Source organism: Aquila chrysaetos, chromosome 8 (assembly GCF_900496995.4).
Source record: "Aquila chrysaetos chrysaetos chromosome 8, bAquChr1.4, whole genome shotgun sequence".
NCBI classification, from domain to species: Eukaryota; Metazoa; Chordata; class Aves; order Accipitriformes; family Accipitridae; genus Aquila; species Aquila chrysaetos.
In genome coordinates, this window is record NC_044011.1 from 11389977 (window position 1) to 11409731 (window position 19755).

The following is a 19755-nucleotide window of genomic DNA, read 5'->3' on the forward strand; positions in this document are numbered from 1 at the left end:
CCCCAGCTCGAGTTGTCCCCTGCTAGCAAGGGTGACTTGGAGGCAGCCAGCAACAAGCATGTGTGTGCATGCTCAGAGGTGCATCTTTGACACAGCTGGACCACTCTTAGGGGATGGCACATCCAGACTGTGCAGGGGGTTCCTGGGCATTGGGGGATATAGAGGATGTGACTATTAAATCTTGAATTATAACAATTAATAGAAACCTGGTGATTTTTAACTTTTTTTTTTTTTAAACCTATCTGAGATTTGGTATAAGAATTGTTGCATGCTGCCCTAAGGTCCTCTGATTCCCCCCCCCCCCCCCCAGAACTTACTTTTGGAGTTGAGTGGTAGTTCTGTAGGTTGTCACTAGAATGTTTTCCTCCAGAATGAATGTGATGTGGAGAACATGTATTCTTGCTTATTCACTTATTTTTAAAAAGCAATGCTGTAACTGAGCTAAAGGTAAATCTTCTGAGTCATCCAGAAAAAGGCTCATAAGGAGGGAGAGAGATTCAGAAGTGGCAGACAGAGGATGTTCTTGCTGCTGAATGCTAGCTTCAAGTGGTCAGAGGCTTCATGGAGTAGGTACAGACAAGAAAAAGTGCATCTCGGGCAAACAACTGAGGGAATTCAGATATCCAGTCTCGGTGGAATAATATTTATTTCCACTTCTTTCCTGCTTCCCCTCCACCCCCAAGCCACCCCCTTTTCGTGGCCAGCTCTGATATCTCAAATGAAAAGCAATCTCAAACACTTCTCATAACTATTTATGGGTGTTGAATTCAGTTACTCTGCATGCTTGGTAAGGTTAATTCCCAAGGTTTCTTATAGGCATCTTCATTTTCTGACATCCATCAGTTTCTTTTATATGTGCAATGTCTGGACATTTGCATCTGGACTCTGGAGATGTAGGTAGATTCACCACTTCCTTCCAACTCTGCTGACAAAAAGCTGGTAATTGTTTTTCTACTTGGTCACTACATCTCATCTGATGGTCAGGGTCTGAATTTGGAAATTCCTAGCTATATTTTCCTGTCCTTCTGTATGTTTCCATCTCCTTCGTTGTCTGTGTACTTTCTTACCTGTGTATGCAAGTGTGAAAGTTGTGTTTGAATTGCTCAACTGAATGAGCAGGGATAGTGGTGATTTCATCAACTTGCTGGAAAATCTTAGTTTCACTCTCAGCAAGATGTCCCCACCCAGCTGGGGAGGCTTGTGCAGTTCCGTGCTGGTGGCTGTGCTGGGCTTGCTCCTGTGAGCTTGGCTTTGTTGAAATCAAAACTTAACTCAGCCTTTAAGCATCATGTATATGGTTTCCTTGTGGTTTCTGTTTGTACTGTGTTGTAAGTTCACCATCATGTGCCCAGCTTTTTTGACAAGAGATATTTGCTTTATGATTTTTTTCTTCCATTTCCTGCCTGCATTGTTCATAAATCCTATTCAGAGGTCTGGCAATAACTTGTTAATGCAAACATGAGACACACAGTTGTTCTAGTCTGCCTAGCTTCCACTTTTGTAATGGATTTTGTATATAGACACAAGGGATGTGTATGCGTGGTGATCCATCCCTCCCCCTCCTTCCTTGTCTATCATTTGCTGCTGTTTGTGCTATTCCAGTGCCAGAAGGGGAGGAGAGACTTGACTCTAGAGGGCTAAACTCTCTATAGAGCTTAGTTGGAAGGTACTAGGATATTACAGTGATGCTGTCTAGAAGATCTTTGGATGAAGGGGATCTTGGCAATGCATGTTTTCTAACGTGGTTATGTTAAAAGACACTTGGCTTACTCCAAAATAACTTTGGAGAACTTCTGCTCAGGTGGACAGGGCTGAAACACTTCTGCTGCATTTCAGTGAAGTTGTTGTGGGTGAGATTGTTATTTTGTACTTGCAACGTTTACCAAGCCTTTCTAAGGTTATCCTGATATGTGTGCTGTTTTTTTTTTTCTTCTTTTTTTCTAGGATGATACAGCATTTTTTAGAGTGGAATTTAATATCTGTTTAATTTTTTACTGATAGTGAAGAAAGCCTGTTGCAGCTGGCTGTGATTATAGACAACTGCCAGCATGCTGGAGTGGGAACCTGTGGGGTAGAGCAAGTTGAAGCAGATGAAATGGAAACTTCCTTATTTTTATAGTGGTATTAGCCATGAAGCTTGATTATGAAGTTTGACCTTTTTACCTTCAGAAAGAAGCCTGGCTGAAGCTGTGAAACTTCCGATTCCTGCAGGAGCCCTGTATAATTTCTGTAAGTGGTGGGCTGGATTGGAAGCCCTCACCTTCTCCTCCATTTCCACCTCCCAAGCCCTGTGTGGTTTTGGGATTGCTGCTGCTGCTTGAACCTTCCTGCCCTGTATCCTCCCAAATCATAAAAAAATCTCATGACTCTCCTGTTCTGTAACAGAAGATGGGATTTAGGGGAGGGGAAAACATACAAATAAGCTCTGTGATCTGCTCACTGTGTCTGTGATCCATCCTTTGGCTTTGAGGGACAGGTGGGCCATGGGATGGGTTGCAGCTAGAGGCTGTGGCTCAGGAGCGAGACATGAGGAATTCCCTCCTGTCGTCACCGCTGCCCCAGCACGGCTTCCCAGCAAATGTCCTGGTTGGAGCAGTGGTTTTAGTTTGGAAGTAGGCTATTGTTGAGACTGGTTTTCCGAAGCATTGGAACAAATGGCAAACCAACTCCATCATTAGAGTGTCCTTGGTGTTTTTGGCCAGAACTGGCTCTTGAGGGTGTGGGGAATTGAATGAGTGGTCATGATGGCAGCTGAGAGGAGCTCTGGCTGTTCCTGTAGTAGTCACAAATTTCTTTCTGTCTACAGGTGGACACATATCCTTGTACTGTCCTCCTCCTCCTCCACCAAATACTGAAATACAGAGTCTGAAATGTGTTGGAGCAATTCCAGCTGGTTCTCAGGGAAGGCAGCAAGGGCTGGGACAGGCCCTGGGCACTTCTCTGGGCTTGTTTGTCAGACAGAGCTGGCAAAGCTCTTCTGTGGCTGAGCTGGGCTTAGCCAGAAACCTTGTGTTGGGGGTGGCTGTGAGTCATGGTCTCGCTGGCTGCTGAAATGCCATCATAGGACACGTACAAATTAGATCTATTGTGACAATGTTCTCCCCCCTCAAGTTTGCCAGTACCTGCTTTTGTGTGCTGGTGGGAGCAGTTCAGTGGTCACACCTGGTGCTGACCCTGGGCATGTCCTGTTCTCTGCTGCTTCTCCATCCCCGCTGCCTTATCTTGCATGCAAGAGACAAAATGAGGGGCGTGCAGTATTTACTTTTGATGTTGGTAGGGATTTATGCTCGCTTCGCTGGGATTGTACTGGGATGCAATGAACTGGCCTGCCTCATTGATTTTGACCCTCCTGATGGAGGGTCAAAAAACTGATTAACAGCTGTAGAGCTCAGGGGTAGAACAAGGCAAAGAAGGTGAAGTGGAATTATGGTGGAATGGGAGGTACAAGATGGTTACTGTGACAGCACCTGATGATCATGTGGGAGTGAGAAGACTGAATGCACTGTCTTGTGATTTGCTTTGAGAGCTGATTTTTTTTTTTTTTTTTCTTAACTGTAGTGAGGTTTTTGTTGTTTGCAGGAGGAGTAATTGAGTATATGGAGGCAAGTGGGGAGAAAGATAGGTGGTGGAAAACAGCAAGGCTGGGGCCAGTTAGTTGGATGCAAAGGATTTAGGGTTAAAGCAGATTTCTAAGAACTGCTGGGTAGTGTAGCTTCTTGACTCTTTGTGCTCATTTGGCTGCATCTACCCTAGAGCTACTTTTCAGTGACCCAGGGCCTCGCATACACTCAGTAACGCAAGTTTTATCAAATGTAGAGAGTTGCTGGTTTTTTTATGTTATTAAGTAACATTGCAAACAATTTAATTGCATCTGTATGAAGTTCTGTTTCTGAACCTTGCCACCCTTCTAAACTGCCTTGCTTATCTTGCAATCTAAGCTGTAATGGTCTTTATTGTGGGGATCCCCCTTTTTTTCCCTAACATGTTTATGAAGATAATATGTAATGGGGGTTTGGCTTTTTTCTGTGGCTGACCTGAAGTACTTTTGTGATTAGAAAGTGATTTTTTTGAGACAAGCTTTGTTACAGGGAGTAGAATGTGTCGGAGCTCAAAGTGATTTTCAAAAATCAAACAAACAAAAGCACCTACAATCAGATTAAAGAAAACAAACACACAAAAAGGATTAATTCTATCATCATGGTACAAAATTTTTTTAAAAAAAAGCAAAGCAGCAATGAAGTTTTATAATGCTTCATTCATACAGTTAGAATGAGGGAACTGCATAAATAATAGAGAAGTTTATATGACTATATAACTGTGGGAATATTACAGTTAGCTATTAAATTATTGGTAATGATCACAGTCTGATGCCTGGTTGAATACAGGTATTATAGAGAAGTGCTCAAATCTAGGGCAAGCTGAAGGCAGAGTAACAAAAGAGCCTGGAGGGCTGCACACTTGTGTGTTTGAGTGAATTACAACTTCCTTGCAACTTGTTTCTGTGTTTTGTTGTTCTCCTCCTCCTTTATTTGTATTGGAGTTTTACCAGCCTATAAAGACTTTTAAAAAAGTACACCTCTAAACAAGCTTAGGAAGACAAGACAAAGTAAGGATCAAACCAGCAAACATGGTGTGCCATTTGGAGTGCTTTGCTTTGCATGCTAGGGAGATTGTGGGGTTATAAAAGCCCAACTGCTGAATGGAGTGAGGGTCCCAAACACACAGGATGGTGTGTGGTGTTTCAGAATCTCAATCTATCCACTTTGGTGTAAAAACTTTTCTTCAAAGTTACTTATATTACATACTCATGTACTTATAATCATGAGTGTACTCACTATATAGATATTTTTTAAATACATGAAAGCAGTCATTGTTTAGTCAAACAGGAGGGGTAAGACACTTAAGAATTTGCTTTTTTCCCTTTGAATGTAAAGGCTTCAGCTTTAAAATGTTTTTGTCAAAGTAATGTGAAATTTTATTGAGCCTGTTGTAAGGTTGTTGCAGTAAGAGTCAGATGGCTTCATAACTGATAGTATAAAATGGGAGGGATGAATAGCAGACAAGCTGCTGTTGAGACCATGGATGAAACTGTGCACCTGCTCACACTTCAAGTTTAAGGTGTGATGCTTTGGTTGGGTGACCAATAACATTGTTAGTATAGTGTGTGCATCTGTTTTTAACCCTCAAATTGCTTTAAAATCAGCTAGTAAACGTGTATCGCTGACATTAAATATTTATGCAGGAATGCTGTGCTGCATGTGTTGCATCACAGTAATTGCAAAGCAGGAGTTGTGTCTTGTGGCTTCGTTTTTCTGGCTTGGGACTGTGTGATTTGCCAGTCAGTCTTGCACAGGAAGATAACTTGGAACTTACTGTACCTGTGGCCTCTATCTCAGCCTTCGCAGGATTTAAGCTTTAAATTCAACTAACAGTTACGTTGGTGACAAAAGCCATACTGGTGGTGGCAGCAATAGCAGAGTTCGTCATTGTACCATAGTACTTCAAGAAGTACAGATGGTGTTTTTGAGATGGGTACTGTGTAATTGCAGGCTAACTTCTGTACAGTGTATGCTGGCTTTGCTTAGAAGGTTTCTGGGAGTTTTATTATGATATCTTAGTGGGTGGTGGCATTTGAAGAACAAAAGAATGCAATCCTTCTGTCCAGCAGAGCTTTGGTAATTACTCCTCCACACACTTGAGCTTAAATCACTGAGCCCAGTGTTTTCCATTTGACCTGGCAGAAGCCTGCAAAGGATATGCACAGAAAGCTTGCTGAAAACTTCTTGAAAACAAGTGAGGGTGTAAACATGTAACCTTTTGCTGGCTTGCAAAATTGAATCAGTTACTACCCCTCAGCTGCTTGCCGCTGCCTAGTCCTCTTGCCACCACGTCTCCACTGGTGGTACACACTGGTGGTTTGTGTGAGCCTTCCTTAGCTCGGGTGGAGCTGAGTGATGTGCCTGTTAACGCAGCTATTACTTAACCCCTTCAGCTGATGTGTGGGCTGGTCCTCAGCCTCTGGTGGGGAACCGGGGCAGGTGGCTTGAGATGGTGTGCTTCATTTGGGAAAGGATGCGCACCTATCTTTTCACTGGTGTTGGATCTCTGCTTATGAGTGTGTATGTACGGTTACTTTTAGAGAGGGTTGGGACTTTTTTTTTTATGTGTGTTTAGCTGTGTGGGTCTTTTCTCCCTCTAGATAATGGTTCAGTTAGGCCATGTGCTTTGTCTCTTTTCCACATTCTTTTCTGTCCCTAGTCCCTTGATACACAGAAATGCTGTGCTGAACTGAAGAGCCCTCCCTCTGAGAGCTTTAATTCTGCTTCTGTGGCCCTAAGAAAGCAGGTTGATGCTGTTTGTTGCTTTGCTTTTTGTTCTTATCTGATTCCCATTGCTAGTTGGCAGCACAGCATGGTGACTCTGTGTTGCCATAGCTGCTGCGTGATGGTCCTCTGTAAACTGACCTCAGCCTTAGACTAGTTTAATAATCAGTTATTTTGCAGGTTCCAGTAGGTTCAATATTTAACAAAGGACATGATTTTACCTCACCCTTTTTCTTGCTGTGCTAACTGGTGAGGGAGGGGAAAAAGGTGGCCAATAATTTTAACAATAGTTTTAATGATGCACTTCTAGTAGCTGACAACCATGATGCAACGATTTTTTTTTTTTAGTACGATCTTTGTAGGGTGTTATACGTACCAAAACAACTGATGTTGGCTTATCTATTGAAATATACTCTCTGGCCTTGTTGCAGTCTTGGCAACCTTAAACAAACACAGGGTGATTTGCAATTTGTAGCTGTTTAAAAGAGATGGCTAAAGATTGTGAAGTGGTGTGTAAGCTTTTAGCAGTAAGTGCAATTTAACTATTGGGACAAATTAACTTGAGGTATAGTAAGTCTGCAGTTAGCTGGAGGCTTTAAAGAGGATTGAGCTGGAGCATATGTTTTTTGGGGGGAGTTGGGTGTTTTTTTTTCTTCTGGTAAAGGGGTCTTTCATGAAAGTAGACTCATACTGTGGCAGCAGAGTAGGTAATTTTAAGATGGGTTTTCTGTAGTTTGAAAAATTTTGAGGCATGGCTGTAGCATTGTGCAGGAGAAGGAATAGTGTGGCACCCACTCATCAGGCTGAGCAGTGCGTGGTCCCCAGGGGCTGCAGTGCTGCTCCGGGACCCTGGGCTGGGTGCGCGCACCCGGGCTCTGTGCTGTGTCACTGTGCCAGGTCCTGCCTACCCAGCGCAGCCTTCCAGTGCCAAGCTGAGTAGGCATGTTTTGGTTTTTTTTTTTTTTTTTTTGACTCTGATAACAGCAAGGGTGTTTCAGAAAGAGGGTTGCTTACTTTGGGTCCTTGGCAGGAGACAGGGGGAGTGGAGGGTTTAACGGGAGATGCATTTGTGTTGGATGTGTAACACTGTCCTCTCTCTGTAGTTGCTGTATTTATTCTTAAAAGACTAACTCCAGGCAGCATAAATGAGTCGAACTTCTTGTGTATATTTGTCAAAATGTCCTAATGGCCAAGAAGCTGCTTGCAGGAAGGTTCTCCCTGAGCTGGCTGCAGTCAGCTATATAGCCATAGGGAACAGACTTTTTTTTCTTCTTACTTTTAGGGTGCCTCTGATAGTTTCTTACTGATTTTTAGCTTTCTAGACTAGGAAAATACAGCCTGTTTAGCTTAGGGAGCTCTCTACAGTACTCTTGGTGTTCAAGGAAGGAATGTGGGGGGACTTGGGGCTCCTCATGCAGACTTTGCACAGATCCCTCTTTCCCTGGTGAGCAAAACTCCCCATCCCCAGCATGGTGACTGTGGCAAGTTGAAAGGACTTCGTTAACAGTTCCTGCAGAAGGCAGAGCAGCTCTGCACAATGCTGTGCCCCTTCTCTGCTCTCTGCGGCTTTTTGTTTTGGAAAAGGATGAATAAAATACACTGTTGCAAATGGGAAGGGAAGTAGGCTGGCTGGGTGGGAGAAATTTAATGCTAATTTTAAAAAGACCGGTAATAAATATGTATACTTGTGACAGCTCAGTGGCAGTACACAAATAAATAGTGTGCTCTGAATGGTAGGGCTGAAAAGTTAATGTCTTAGAGGGTGTTATCTGACCACCCATGCATTGTCACAGGGCATTAAAAACCCCAAACTTCCAGATGTTTGAAGCTGCAGTTGTTGGTGGCACTCTGCTAACTGCTAACGCCTCAGTCATCGCTCTGACTGCGCCACTGTGATAAATTTAACTGTGATTTATCTCCCCTCCATCTCCCTCAGTGGTAGGAGATGAGGGTTTTAGCTTTCAGGATGAAGGCCATGGTTGCAGCACTAGGTGGTAGAGGCATCCTCAGCAAATGCCTGAAGGCTTTGGCAAGCAGAGGGCTGTGTGCTTGCTCCAGAGCTGCTCTCCAGGCTTCGTCGTGCACTGTGCTTCGCATCTGCCCAGCCTGAGGAAAACTCCAACCTCTGCACAGCCCTGCTTGGTCTGCGTGGGGAGAGCTGCTTCTGTTGCCTTAGTAAAGTCTGTTGCTGTTCAGAGTATGTATATAGCACGTGTGTGTGTCTACATATGTGTATATGAAGTGGGCAGGATGGTTGCATCTAGAGCTTTTAGCCCCTCCTTCATCCCATTTTGTGGTACTTAAAGTTAGAAGGTGGTTAGTAGGTTAGTACTTTGCTGCTGTAGCTGGTGGACAGGGAGGAAGAGACTCCTTCCACGCAGGAGCTGTCTCCTGTGGGGCTCTGAGTATTTGATACATTGACATACAGGTTTTGGAGTGCTCTGAGTTGCTCTTCTGGTGTTAATAGGACCGTTCTTATTCTTTATCAGTGTTTATCCTGGATAGAGTTTGTTAGCAGAAATATGTTTAACTAACAAGCCAGAATGGATACCTATGGAAGTGTGTTCAAAATTAAACCACCTACATAACTGCAATTAAGAATCAAATCCTATAGGTTTCCCATTCCTCCCACCTACATCTTCTAGTTTGAATGGAATGTATCAGAAGACACTTTCTAAGGAAAAATTCATGTGCAATTTAGAAGGAAGCTTTGAGGTGTTTCTGTTTTTGGAGGCAACAAACTGACATTTACAAAATGAGTGACAGGAGAAGGTACAAGTAAATTGTCTTATTCATATGCTTGCCTAAGCCATTGCTTCCCAAGCTTTGGGTTGTGTCCTGGCACATGGAGGGCAGGGGAGCGAGATGTGTTTTGGGGGCAGTGCCTTTTCCTGCAGCAGTTCCCGATGCTGCAGCGTGTGCTGAAGGCAGCGCTCTGTCCTAGGTGGAGTTGCCCACCAGCAGCTCTCACAGCTGCTTCACCACCAGGCTGAACCCAGGGTCCCCAGTCTGTCCTGCTACAGCAGGGCAATGCCTGCTGCCAAGGCAAATGGTATTGAGAACTGTAAACCACCAGGAGGGCTGCTTGGAGAGGCCAGGGCAGCAGAAGTGATGGTCCCTCTCCTGTGCTTGGGTTTGCACACTGCCACTCGGGGTTCAGCGCAGGGCTCCTGCTGAAATACATGTTACGCCCCAGCATACAGACATACAAGTGTTGAGCTGTGCATCTATTATAGATTGATCAGGATTTATTTTATTAAAGGTGCCTGTGAATGGGCAGGAACCTTGTTTTGGAAGGCATGCTCAGCATCTTAAATGAGAAGCAAAATGCAGAAGGCTCCTACATCTCCTGTGGACCTGCTGTCACTCCTCTGGGCTGCTGGAAACAGGTGGCCCAGGGTGTTTTGTGAAAGGGGGGTACTGGTTGTGTGTCATGGTTGGGTTTCACAGGTATGACTAGAATGTAAACAACACCTTTGGAATAATAATGTGCTCTACAAGTTTTCTCAGTATTTACATTCAAAATAGTCCCTTCAGTATCTATACAAAAGAAAAAAGGGATTTCCTCCCCCCCCCCCCCCCCAAGACAAAAGAGGAACTTTGGAAAAAGAGTAACTAAAACTGTGGAGATTCCTGAAAGGTGCCACAATTTATCTACAGTTGCTGCTGTTATTTCTTTGCAGGATGAGTCAGCTGGTTATTTGCAGCAGCCACAGAGTTTTACAAGAACCATGTGTGTCAAGTGCAGCATGGCTGAAGCACTGCGTGCTGGAAGGGTTTGCTGTTGGAGCTGCCCGCATGAGCACTGAGAGAGTATCTGTGTGTTATCTGTACTGCACTGCTCCAACAGCTGCCATACTGAAAACTGTTCCTCCTCCACAGTAGCGAGGGCAGTTACTGTACTGCTATTTCCCTCTCCAGGAGAAAGCTTTATGCTGACGTGAACCTGTTGTGTGAAAAGAGGTTTTAGCATTTCTATTGAAACCTGCTTGTTATCCATTTGAAGTTGCTTTGGGTTTCCTGGGGTTGAACTAGTGACCTGTTTCCATCAAAATGCAACAGGAACTTGAAACGCTACTTTCTGTTTAAGTCTGTCATTGCCTTTCCAGCATCCTTCTCCTTAACATTGCCCTCTAAGCTCTCTTGTTTGCTTGCTCAAGCAAGCATTGTGTGGTCTGCTAATTCAAAACATGTTTGTCAGGCCAGCAAAAAAAAGTCCTGTCATGTTGTTGTGGTGAAATAAAACATCCTGAACAAAATTATGGGGTGTTAATGTCCCCCAGCATGAGAAGCGCTTAACTAGAAGCCCGTTATAGCAGTGTTATAAAGGGTAGGGCTAGAGAGGTAGCACAGGAACCCGGCAAAAGTGTGCTGCTCCTCTAGGAAGGAGAAGGCTCTTGGCTTGTGTGTGATGGAAAAGGAAAGTGAAGGAGGAACTCTGTATCTCCTTGTTCTGCTCCCATAAGAATTTTCCTCCTCCATAAACCAAGCCTTTCTCTGTGGACTTGCCTGGAAGAGTAGAAGTTCAGAGCAGGGTTAACCAGGGCGTACTTGAAACAAAGCTACAAGGAGGGAGGCCGTGAAAAAGAAGCCAGTTTCCTCTTCTCAGAGTCAAGGCATTCAAGGCTCTTGGAAGGCTCCCAGAAGGCAAAGAAGAAATGGAAACCAATCTCATTCTAGACTGCCTTGCATACAGGGGATTTTTATAATTAAAGGATGTTGCCCTCCACTACCATTGTTGTTTGCCTCTGTGAACTTTAATTTTACTTTGAACCAGTGCTGACTTCATATGTGCTGGAGCTGTGATAGAGAAGTGATCTTAACTATTTATGAGCTCACCTTCAAATGAATAGATACAGTTCTCTGGGTTTTTTTCCCCCTCTTTTCCCCCCACCTCTATACTTTTTCACTTTACTGTTCCCTGCTGCGTGGACTGAGCTATTAATGGGTACTGTTTCTTGTAGGAAGTGTGGCATCCAGACCTTCTCTTCTACAAGGACTGAGTTGCCATCTAAGCTCCAGTCCTTCTGATAACTGTTAAACTAAGCTTGTCATGTGTTAAGCTTAGCCTTGTTCTTTACCATGCTTTGTAATACATGGGCAAGCATAAAACCACGTGATTTCTACTTACTAGACTTCTATTTAGGCTTCGCTCTACTTCTGTCTTCCCACTGTAGTTTCAGCTGGTCTGTTTGGCTGGTCTTTTTTATCTTGCACGATGATAAGAAGACTAGGCAGCCAGCCAGCTGCTGTTGAACTATAATAGAGCCAGTGGTATGTACAAAATTTGATTACTGCTCTCAACACCGGAGTGAATAAAAGAGAGCACATACTCCAGTCAGAGAGCTGCTAAATAAATGGCCTATTGAATTCAGTAGTAGTAGGAATAAGACCATCTTCTTCTCCTAATGAATGAAGTGGTTTATGGGTAGAGAGTGTGCTAGTGTGTTGAATTCTTGAGTTTATTTAAAAAAGCAAAGAAACTTCTTTTGCCTTCTTTGAAGATTACTTTCCCCAAAAGCTTCCATTTCTCTTTTGCTTATTAGCTCTTGTGGTTAATGTGTGGATTTCACACCCAGTACTTCAGATTTTGGCAGAGGCCATAGCTTCACTTTTTAAAATTTAGCTTAAAAAAAAATATTCCTGCCATCCTAAAGCTAACTTCTTTGCAGATGGGTTCTGACACGAAACTAATTAATGTTAATAATTCTATCTCCGTTTAGGCAAGAGATGCACTATGATTAAATTAAAGCCAAACAAATAAACCCACTTTATTAAGTTAATAAATATTCTCACTGTATATTCGTACTGAACTGTTCAATTTTCAAAGTAAAACTTGCTGTTAGATAAAAGCGGTTTCTCTCATGTACATGATGTAGTTGCTGGTAGCAGGCAGAGCTTGAGAGCTGAGGTTCTCTGAAAGATCTCTGGTGAATGAGTGGTTTCCCTCAGCCCCTCTAATGAAGATTGAGACTGATGGAGGCTCAGAGAGACTGGTGTTTTTCTAACTGCTCTCATTGACCACACACCTTTTCTTTGTTGAGGAATGGGAAATCCAGAAGTGTTGTAACAAACTAGCTAACTCCTGAAACTTGTATGTATCCTTCAGTCTTGGCAGGTGTCTGCTGGAGAGAGTCTTAATTTGTTTGTGTATGGGCCTTATCTTGGAGTGGCAGGGACCAAGGTGAGATGAGCTATTGGATCAACAGGGGAGCGCTATTAGGGAATGCAGACCAGTCTCGTCAAGACCTGAAAAAAGGGAGTTCAGGTGCTGTTGGTAAGACTTCTGGTGTATGTGCATGGCTGCCCACTAACTGTCATCGTATGCTTGGTAGAGTTGGCAATGACTTTTTGTTTTGTGCTTGTGAAGTGCTTGGCATAGTAAGGTTTATATTTGTATTTGCTATGGCAAAATATATCATTGTTTGTTTCTAAAATAGGAATCCTAGCTTTAAAATGTCATTACCTTTGCACCTTGCTCTTGTTTGCATGGTCCACAGAAATGTTTGGATACAAATGTCTGCTTTAGCCCTCCGAATGTATGGTTGTCTTCATTCGTGGAAATTAAACTTCTTTTGTTCCTTTTGTGTGCGTCTTTCAGGCTTCAGCTTTGAGGAATCCTTAAAACTGGAAGAACCCCCCCAATCCACAAAACAAAATAAGACCAACTCCTTCCCTCAATGAAATTTGAAGAAAAATCTTATCTTGATTCCCACCCTCCCTCCAGTGTCTGTCTGGTATGTGACACAGTAAACTGTCCCAACCGAATATTAATGAAGAGATGAGAGCTGTATTTAGAACAGTTGTCCGATAGCATAATACAAAGACAAATCAAATAGCATGTGTCTTTCTGCCTTTGAAACCAATTCTCTTGTGTACAGCTCCTCTAAGGTCACAGTGTCTGTACATCTGTGTTATAGTTAATCTCCTCTTGCATTACTTTTTTCTGACTATTGGAATTCTGTACAGTTCAATATCCTAAAGCGTGTAATCTGGAATTGCACGTCTTTCATAACTACAGGATTCGGAGTCCTCTCAATTTGATTATAAAGTTGGCAACAGGATGTTGAAGGTCAGGGGATTGGATTCGCCTTCTGTATCGGTGGTAAACACAGTTTAAAGGCCCGCTTGTAAAATAACTCTGATGCTATCATAGCCTTACATTATTAATCTTCTGCTTTATGGGCTGTGGTCTGTCTTGTTTGGAATTACTGCACGATGGAAATGGCATGCCTAATCAGAGCTTGTAATTTTTGACATGGAGGTTTTTGTAGAACTTCCTTTTTATGCTGAAATCTTGTGTTAAAATTTTCTTGTGCTCTTTTGAATGGTCATTAAAAGATGCGAATGCTCACTTTGCAGAGTTGTTCTGGTTTCACATTCTATTGAACGTGTGGAAAAAGTGTTATGTTAATACTGCAAGCTTTTTGCAAAGTAAATGCTAAATATATTTAGGATTTTTAAAATGAGTACGGAATTTGTCCAGAGAGGTTGATTTGAACAGAAGATGAAAATTGCCACCTTCTTTCCTGTTTTCTGTGTGTAGAATTTAACTTGCTGGTGCTTTGAAAGCTGGAGTGTCCTTCTGTTTTCATAAGGAGTAGCAAAGCAGCGTATTCATCTGTTTTTAAAGAGAATAAAAAAAAAACCCCTCAATTAGCTTGAAGTCTGTTACTTGTTTACATGCAGCCTTTTAAAAGGTTTGTTTCCTGAATGGTTTTGTCAGTCACTGTGTGGCTGAATGTGTCGAACCCTCTGAGGAAAACCAGTGCTTCCCTCCCCCTCGAATCCCAGCATGCAGTTCTTGCGTGGGTACTAGCGTGTACTTCCTCTGCATCTTCACTTTCCTGTTTTTCAAAGAGTGAGCTTGATCATGAGTGTTCAAACAGCCCAAAAAGTTGTGTGGAAAAAGTACAAGGTTGCTGTGCCTCAGGATACTGACAGGCAGACCTCTTACCTTCTGCCGGGTGAGTGCGTGCTTACCTATGCTTTCAAGGCTGGGCTGGATGAAAGGATCCAGCCATGTGGGTCTGTTTTTATCTTCTACACCTGATGCAAGCTGCTTTTCTTAACTTTGTTCAAGTTTACTGACTCTAACAGGAGCAGGTTGTGGAAGGCATGGCAGGAAACAGTCCAGGGAAAGGCTGTTTTCTGTGGCACTGCTCCATTGCAAATGCTGTGTGAGCCCTGGCTGTGTCACACCTGCAGCCGCAAGATCCTCTTTGTAACTAATGCTTGTGTCACGGGCTTCCCTTTCACCTATAACGTTGTCTTTTTCATGGCGTTAGTTTTATTGCTGTTCTGTCGGATTGAAAGTCTTAATGCCCCCAATTTTCTTGAATTATGCATTAAGTTACAGTGATTCTAGTCTTTAGTTGTGGTTTGATTCTCTACAGTTCTGCTTACTGTGTCTTCTGGGACTTTTGAATGTACATACTTATAGCAGTACCTTCACCCCTCACAGTTTTGTGTTTTTTCCACTTTGATGGTATCTCTTGAGAGCAATATTTCCTGTAATTTGGAAAGAATATGTTGGGGAGGGGTGCTTTGGTGGAGAAAAAATTGGGGATGTTTTTCTTTCCTTTTCTTTCTGCCATCCTTTCCTACCCATCCCAATTGAAATTTCATGGATTGACTATAGTATTGTTTTGTGACCAGGGCCAAATAATATAGAGTGGCATGGAAAAGGCAGTTTGAGGATTCCTAGTACCTGTGAATCTGCCGTTTATATACAGTAATTGACAGATGGGGGCCGATTATTTTGTGAATTGGTGTCAGAACTTCGTGGATGCAGAAGCTGCTGATCAATAGAGAATTTGCTCCACTTGACTTGATTTTTGGTGTGTTTTTTTGGTACAAAGCTGGAGTCTGAATATGGGTTTTTAGAAAGAGAAAGAAAAATCCTCTTAAGATGTAGCAGCGTAATGGCTAACTTTAGAATAAATGATGGGCTGGGACTCTGATCTCGTGGATGTTTGCTTCTAGAACAATAGGGTGGATTTGGATATATGCCAGTTTAGTTGAGAGCAGAGTAAAGAGTCCTTTATGGCCCAGTCTGAACTCTGTTAAAAATGACAAAACTGTCAAGAAAACTCAGTAATGTGAGTGGAGTTGCTTTTGACTGATTCTGGAGACCTCACTAAATTACAGGTCGGAGAGATCTTGTGTTCTTCAAAATCTGCATGTATTCCACCTGCTAATGAGGTACAGCTGCAGTTGATCACTCTTGGAAAGTTAGAAGTAGGAGAAAATCAGTTTGCTTGGTTTTTTAACCTTGGCCATCGTTCAGGGAAAATGTTTATTCTGTCTCTGTGTGTATCAGTGTGGGTTTTTTAGGACAATTTCTTGGATTTTTTTTTTTCCCTTTATTCTTTTATTGTTGTATTTTTAGAAGAGCAGAAACTTGGGGCAAGTGTTATAACCAGTCATGCAATTAACTGATGAAAACTAGTTGTGAAACCTCTAAAATGTTCATCTATGGGATAATGGGGCAGGGGTCAATCTCTTTGAGGTTTTCTCTCTCAGTCCTTCAGGTGTTTTTAATATATAAGTGCCAGTGTGTGTACACAGATAATATTTGGTGATGTTTGTGTGTCTATGGGTGATTTCTCTGATGGTGCCTGCCCTAACTGGGCCTAGGCTAAGGTGTAAATCTCCTGGTTGAGTAGCAGCTACTTGGTTGCTCAGGTGCTTTATATGATTGAGCAGAGAGTGCTTACTGACTGTTTCTTAAGGCCTGTTTAACTCCCCATGAGCTGAGCCCTCTGTTTTTTAGAAGCATGTTTATCATGGCTGGTATATTGCAATTATAATTTTTCTTAATCAAGCAGCAGGATTTTTCCAGGAAATTCCTTGCATTATAATGTTCCTTACTCTCCATAAAGTGTAGGACTGTAGATTTGCTTTCCAGGAGGGTGACAGTCTCAAATTCACTGTCATCTGCTCATTCTTTTTCTTTTTTTTTAATACTGTGTATTTGGAGGCTGTGAGGCACTTGTGGCTTTGGATATTTTTTAGAAGGGCTTGTGTTGGAAATGCACAGACAAGAGGAGAGCAAAAAATCTGAAAAAAGGTAGAAGGTGAGAGGCATAGAAGGGAAAACAAGAGAAAGAAAAACTGAAGGTAAAAGAAATTAAATCTGAGGGGGGAAAAAAGCCTTTCTCTGAGAGGACAGAATTTTCAGTGATGCAGTACTGGGAATATTGAAGCAGGAAAAAACGGGTGGAAAAGTTGGGAGGGGTATGTGTGTGTGTAATTGTTTCTTCTTCATGTCCTTTGCTTTTCACACAAATCCAGAATGTAAATAACAGGGAGAGGTTTGGGAAGCACCTTGCATGCAGCGCTCTGGCTAGAAGGTTTAGGGGTGATTCTTGGCCTTTGAAGGTTGCAATGTCGGCAGAGGTGCAGCTTTGGTTTTGTTGGTCGACTGCTTGTTGTGAGAATTGGTGGGGGCTGGAGGAAGGGAGGTTGAAGCTCATATCTGATAAAATATGTGAATGTAAATTGATTAGTTTTTAGGTGAAACCAAAATGGGTAAGGCTTTTCTGTCCTCTGAAGCCTAAACAACATGAGCATGTTTAGTCAGATTGGTTTATGGCCTAAAACATACTAAATAATAGTTTAGCTTGTCTAGTGGGATGTTCTTCTTTATAAATGTCTAATCTCTCTTAACTTTTTAAGCTCTCAAGTCAGCGATAGGTGTTGGGAGTGTAGTGGCACTGGTAGGCTGCATGGTACCTAACTGGAGCCAAAACTGGCTCTTTATCTGGGAGGGAAAAAAAGAAGGGATCGCGTGCTTTCTTCACCTATTCAAACAAACGGGCTCTTTTCTTCATTGCTGTTCCATGTCATGGGAGATAATTTATATTCTTCCAGGAAAACTTCTGAAAGTGTTCCAAGAAAACTATTGGGCCATTTTGTACTTATATTTATATATACGTACTTTACTGGTGTAGCAGTATTTGATGTGATTATTTTTTTAAATTTTTTTTTTTCCCTACCTCAGTTGCCTCATTACCCAGATGGATGTCACCCTGTCATTTGAGGGGAGGCTACTTACCCTATATTAAGGAGGTAGAAGATGCCAGTTCTGTGAAACCTTCTGAAAGGAGTTGCTCTGTGGCACTGTTTCTATAAAATGTCAACTCTTGAAGCCAATAAAGCACTCTGCAGTAATTGAATAATCTATGTTAGCATCTTAGCAATACGCCAGTACATACTATTTTTTTCATACAGTTGTCAACAGAAGCAAAAGAGTTCAATTTACATTTTATTGTGTGAGCTAATTGTTGTGCAGCCCTCACCCTAGTCATTAAAAGGAGTGTTGGGGGTTTTTTTCATAGCAGTGGGAAATAATGGCAATGACATGACTGAGGCATTTTGCAAACTGATAGTTTGAGATAGTATCTTCTGAAACTCTGCATTTAGCTTCTGTTACCATTTGGGTCTCCCTTCTTGCTCCAATAGCCTCCCTTTGGAAATCCCAGGAGCACTAGCCTACAAATGAAAAGCTTCTTTTCAGGTGGGAAGGAATTTATCTGTGTTCCCACAAGATATATGCACTGATAGCAGCTTGAAATTAATCATGAGACCACAAGCTGTTACAATAGTAAAAATATTTACTGTATTGTTGATGTTACTGTAAGCCCTGGATTAGTTAGTTTGCTTGGTAGAGCTGTGCTGGACCTCAAATCTGTTTGATTTGAAACTGCTCTGGCTTTAAACACATGAAAATGGTCTATTTCCTTTTTGGTAGCGGGTGATGAAGGATGTGTTCTGAAATACAGCATAGTTGTAGATGAAATGCATAGGAACAGATTACCTAGTAATTACATCATATGATGTAGTTGCCTTTTGGGTCTTCACGTGAACTGATTTTAAAGGTTCTGAAGGACTTTTTTTTTTTAAACTCTTCCTATGTATATTAAACTATTACATGCACATGTATACTGAGAAAGTGGAAAATATTTTTTGTAGTACTGTCCCTTTTGTAAACTGTAGGGGACTGTTTTGTTGCTGGATGCAGGCTGTGCCCCTCTGCATTGTGTTGGATGGAGTGGTGCCTGTGATTCACTTCTGCCGTATGGAGAAACCATGTTCCCTCTGGCCGGGGAGTAATCTGCCGCTGGTTCACTTTTATGTTTTCACTGAAATGTTCTGACCCTTAACTGGAGGTCTCCATATGCTTCCTGCCCTCCGCCCTGATGAATAGGGCAGGAGTTGGCCGCAGTACGGTCTGCTATGTGACCTAATTTGTGTGGCGTCTGGGTGGAGCGTGCTCTAATCTTCACTAAGCGAGCGGCTGAGAAAGCGAATTGCAATAATTCCCTGGCTGATCCTTCCAGCGGGTAAAAACTGCGCTTGTGCTGCAGGGGAAGGAGATGCCTTGTACTCTGACACTTGTTATGTGCTGAGTTTAATTTCTATCTAAGCGTTGAGAAAAGCAGCGAGCAAGCGGTTCAAGGGTTCTCTGTGGAAATTCGGAAATGTGGTGGCTGACTTCTGTACTGAGCGGGGTGACAGTCAACAGCTTTCCCCTTGTGTCTGCCCATATCAAACCTGGCACGCAGCAGTGTGCACTGACAGCGTTCTGTAATATTTGACAGTTAAAAGAGCATTTAGTATCACTTTTGCAGATGGAAGCAGGATGGTTGTATCTGTCTTGCTAAATTTCCCTACAGTGTGGATTTTGTACTGCAGTTGTGAAATATCTCCTCTTTATTGGGATAAAATATTGTTCAGGCTTGCTTAACTGTTCTGGGTCTGATTAACTTGAAATTAGGGCCTGAGATACATTAACTTACAGTATATAGATGCTATGTTCAGTTGTATGCCTAGGATGCAAAGAAGGCTGGGCAGATACTGGAACCATGACCATGTCAGAGATCACGTATTTCCCATTGTTCTGGTAAACTGGCTAGGAGGAGGAGTGCATCAAGTTTTTTTAACAATGAGGCTAACTTCCTAAAGAAAAAGTGTGTGGTGACCAGGCAGGTCCTGTCCTTGCTTGTTCCCTCTTGTGGTGGTGCTTGGTTCCAGCCCAGCGCTTTTGTGGGGTTGTCCCTGAGGTGTCCCCTGACACCAAGTCTTCATTCAGGACTGCTTGCCCTGGGTTGAAAGACAGCATCCTGCTGGGCTTCCTGAGCAGGTGAAGTAGAACCTTTAATATCACTTCTTTTTCTCTCGGCTATACTTTTCCCCTGCTAGAATTGTACAGCTCCATCATTTAAAGCTTCAGATTATTTTAAAAGGTTCTTAGCTGGTTTAATATCCTGTAACATGAAATATTTTTAAAGCAATTCATAAAATGCTCTGTGTAGACCATTGAAATTAACTTCTGCTCCCAGCTCAGCTATAGTAAAATCAATATTTACTTGGCCTGTGTGACCCAAGTCTTTTTATATGTAAGGAAAACATTTATTTCCACTGCTGC

General features: G+C 42.5%; 1 protein-coding gene across 3 annotated transcripts in view; it reads left to right on the plus strand.

Annotated features, from left to right (window-relative positions):
• UTRN (utrophin) overlaps positions 1-19755 on the plus strand; it is a 392954-nt gene that overhangs the window by 21196 nt on the left and 352003 nt on the right. For 2 of the 3 annotated variants that reach the window (XM_030021906.2, XM_041125129.1), the window contains exon 1: positions 14182-14290. The exons of the other annotated variant lie outside the window; for it this stretch is intronic. In XM_030021906.2, the coding sequence (XP_029877766.1) occupies positions 14197-14290 (94 nt within the window). In that variant the 5' untranslated portion in view covers positions 14182-14196. Of the gene's footprint in view, positions 1-14181; positions 14291-19755 lie in introns of those variants that run through there. 3 annotated transcript variants of the gene reach the window in all.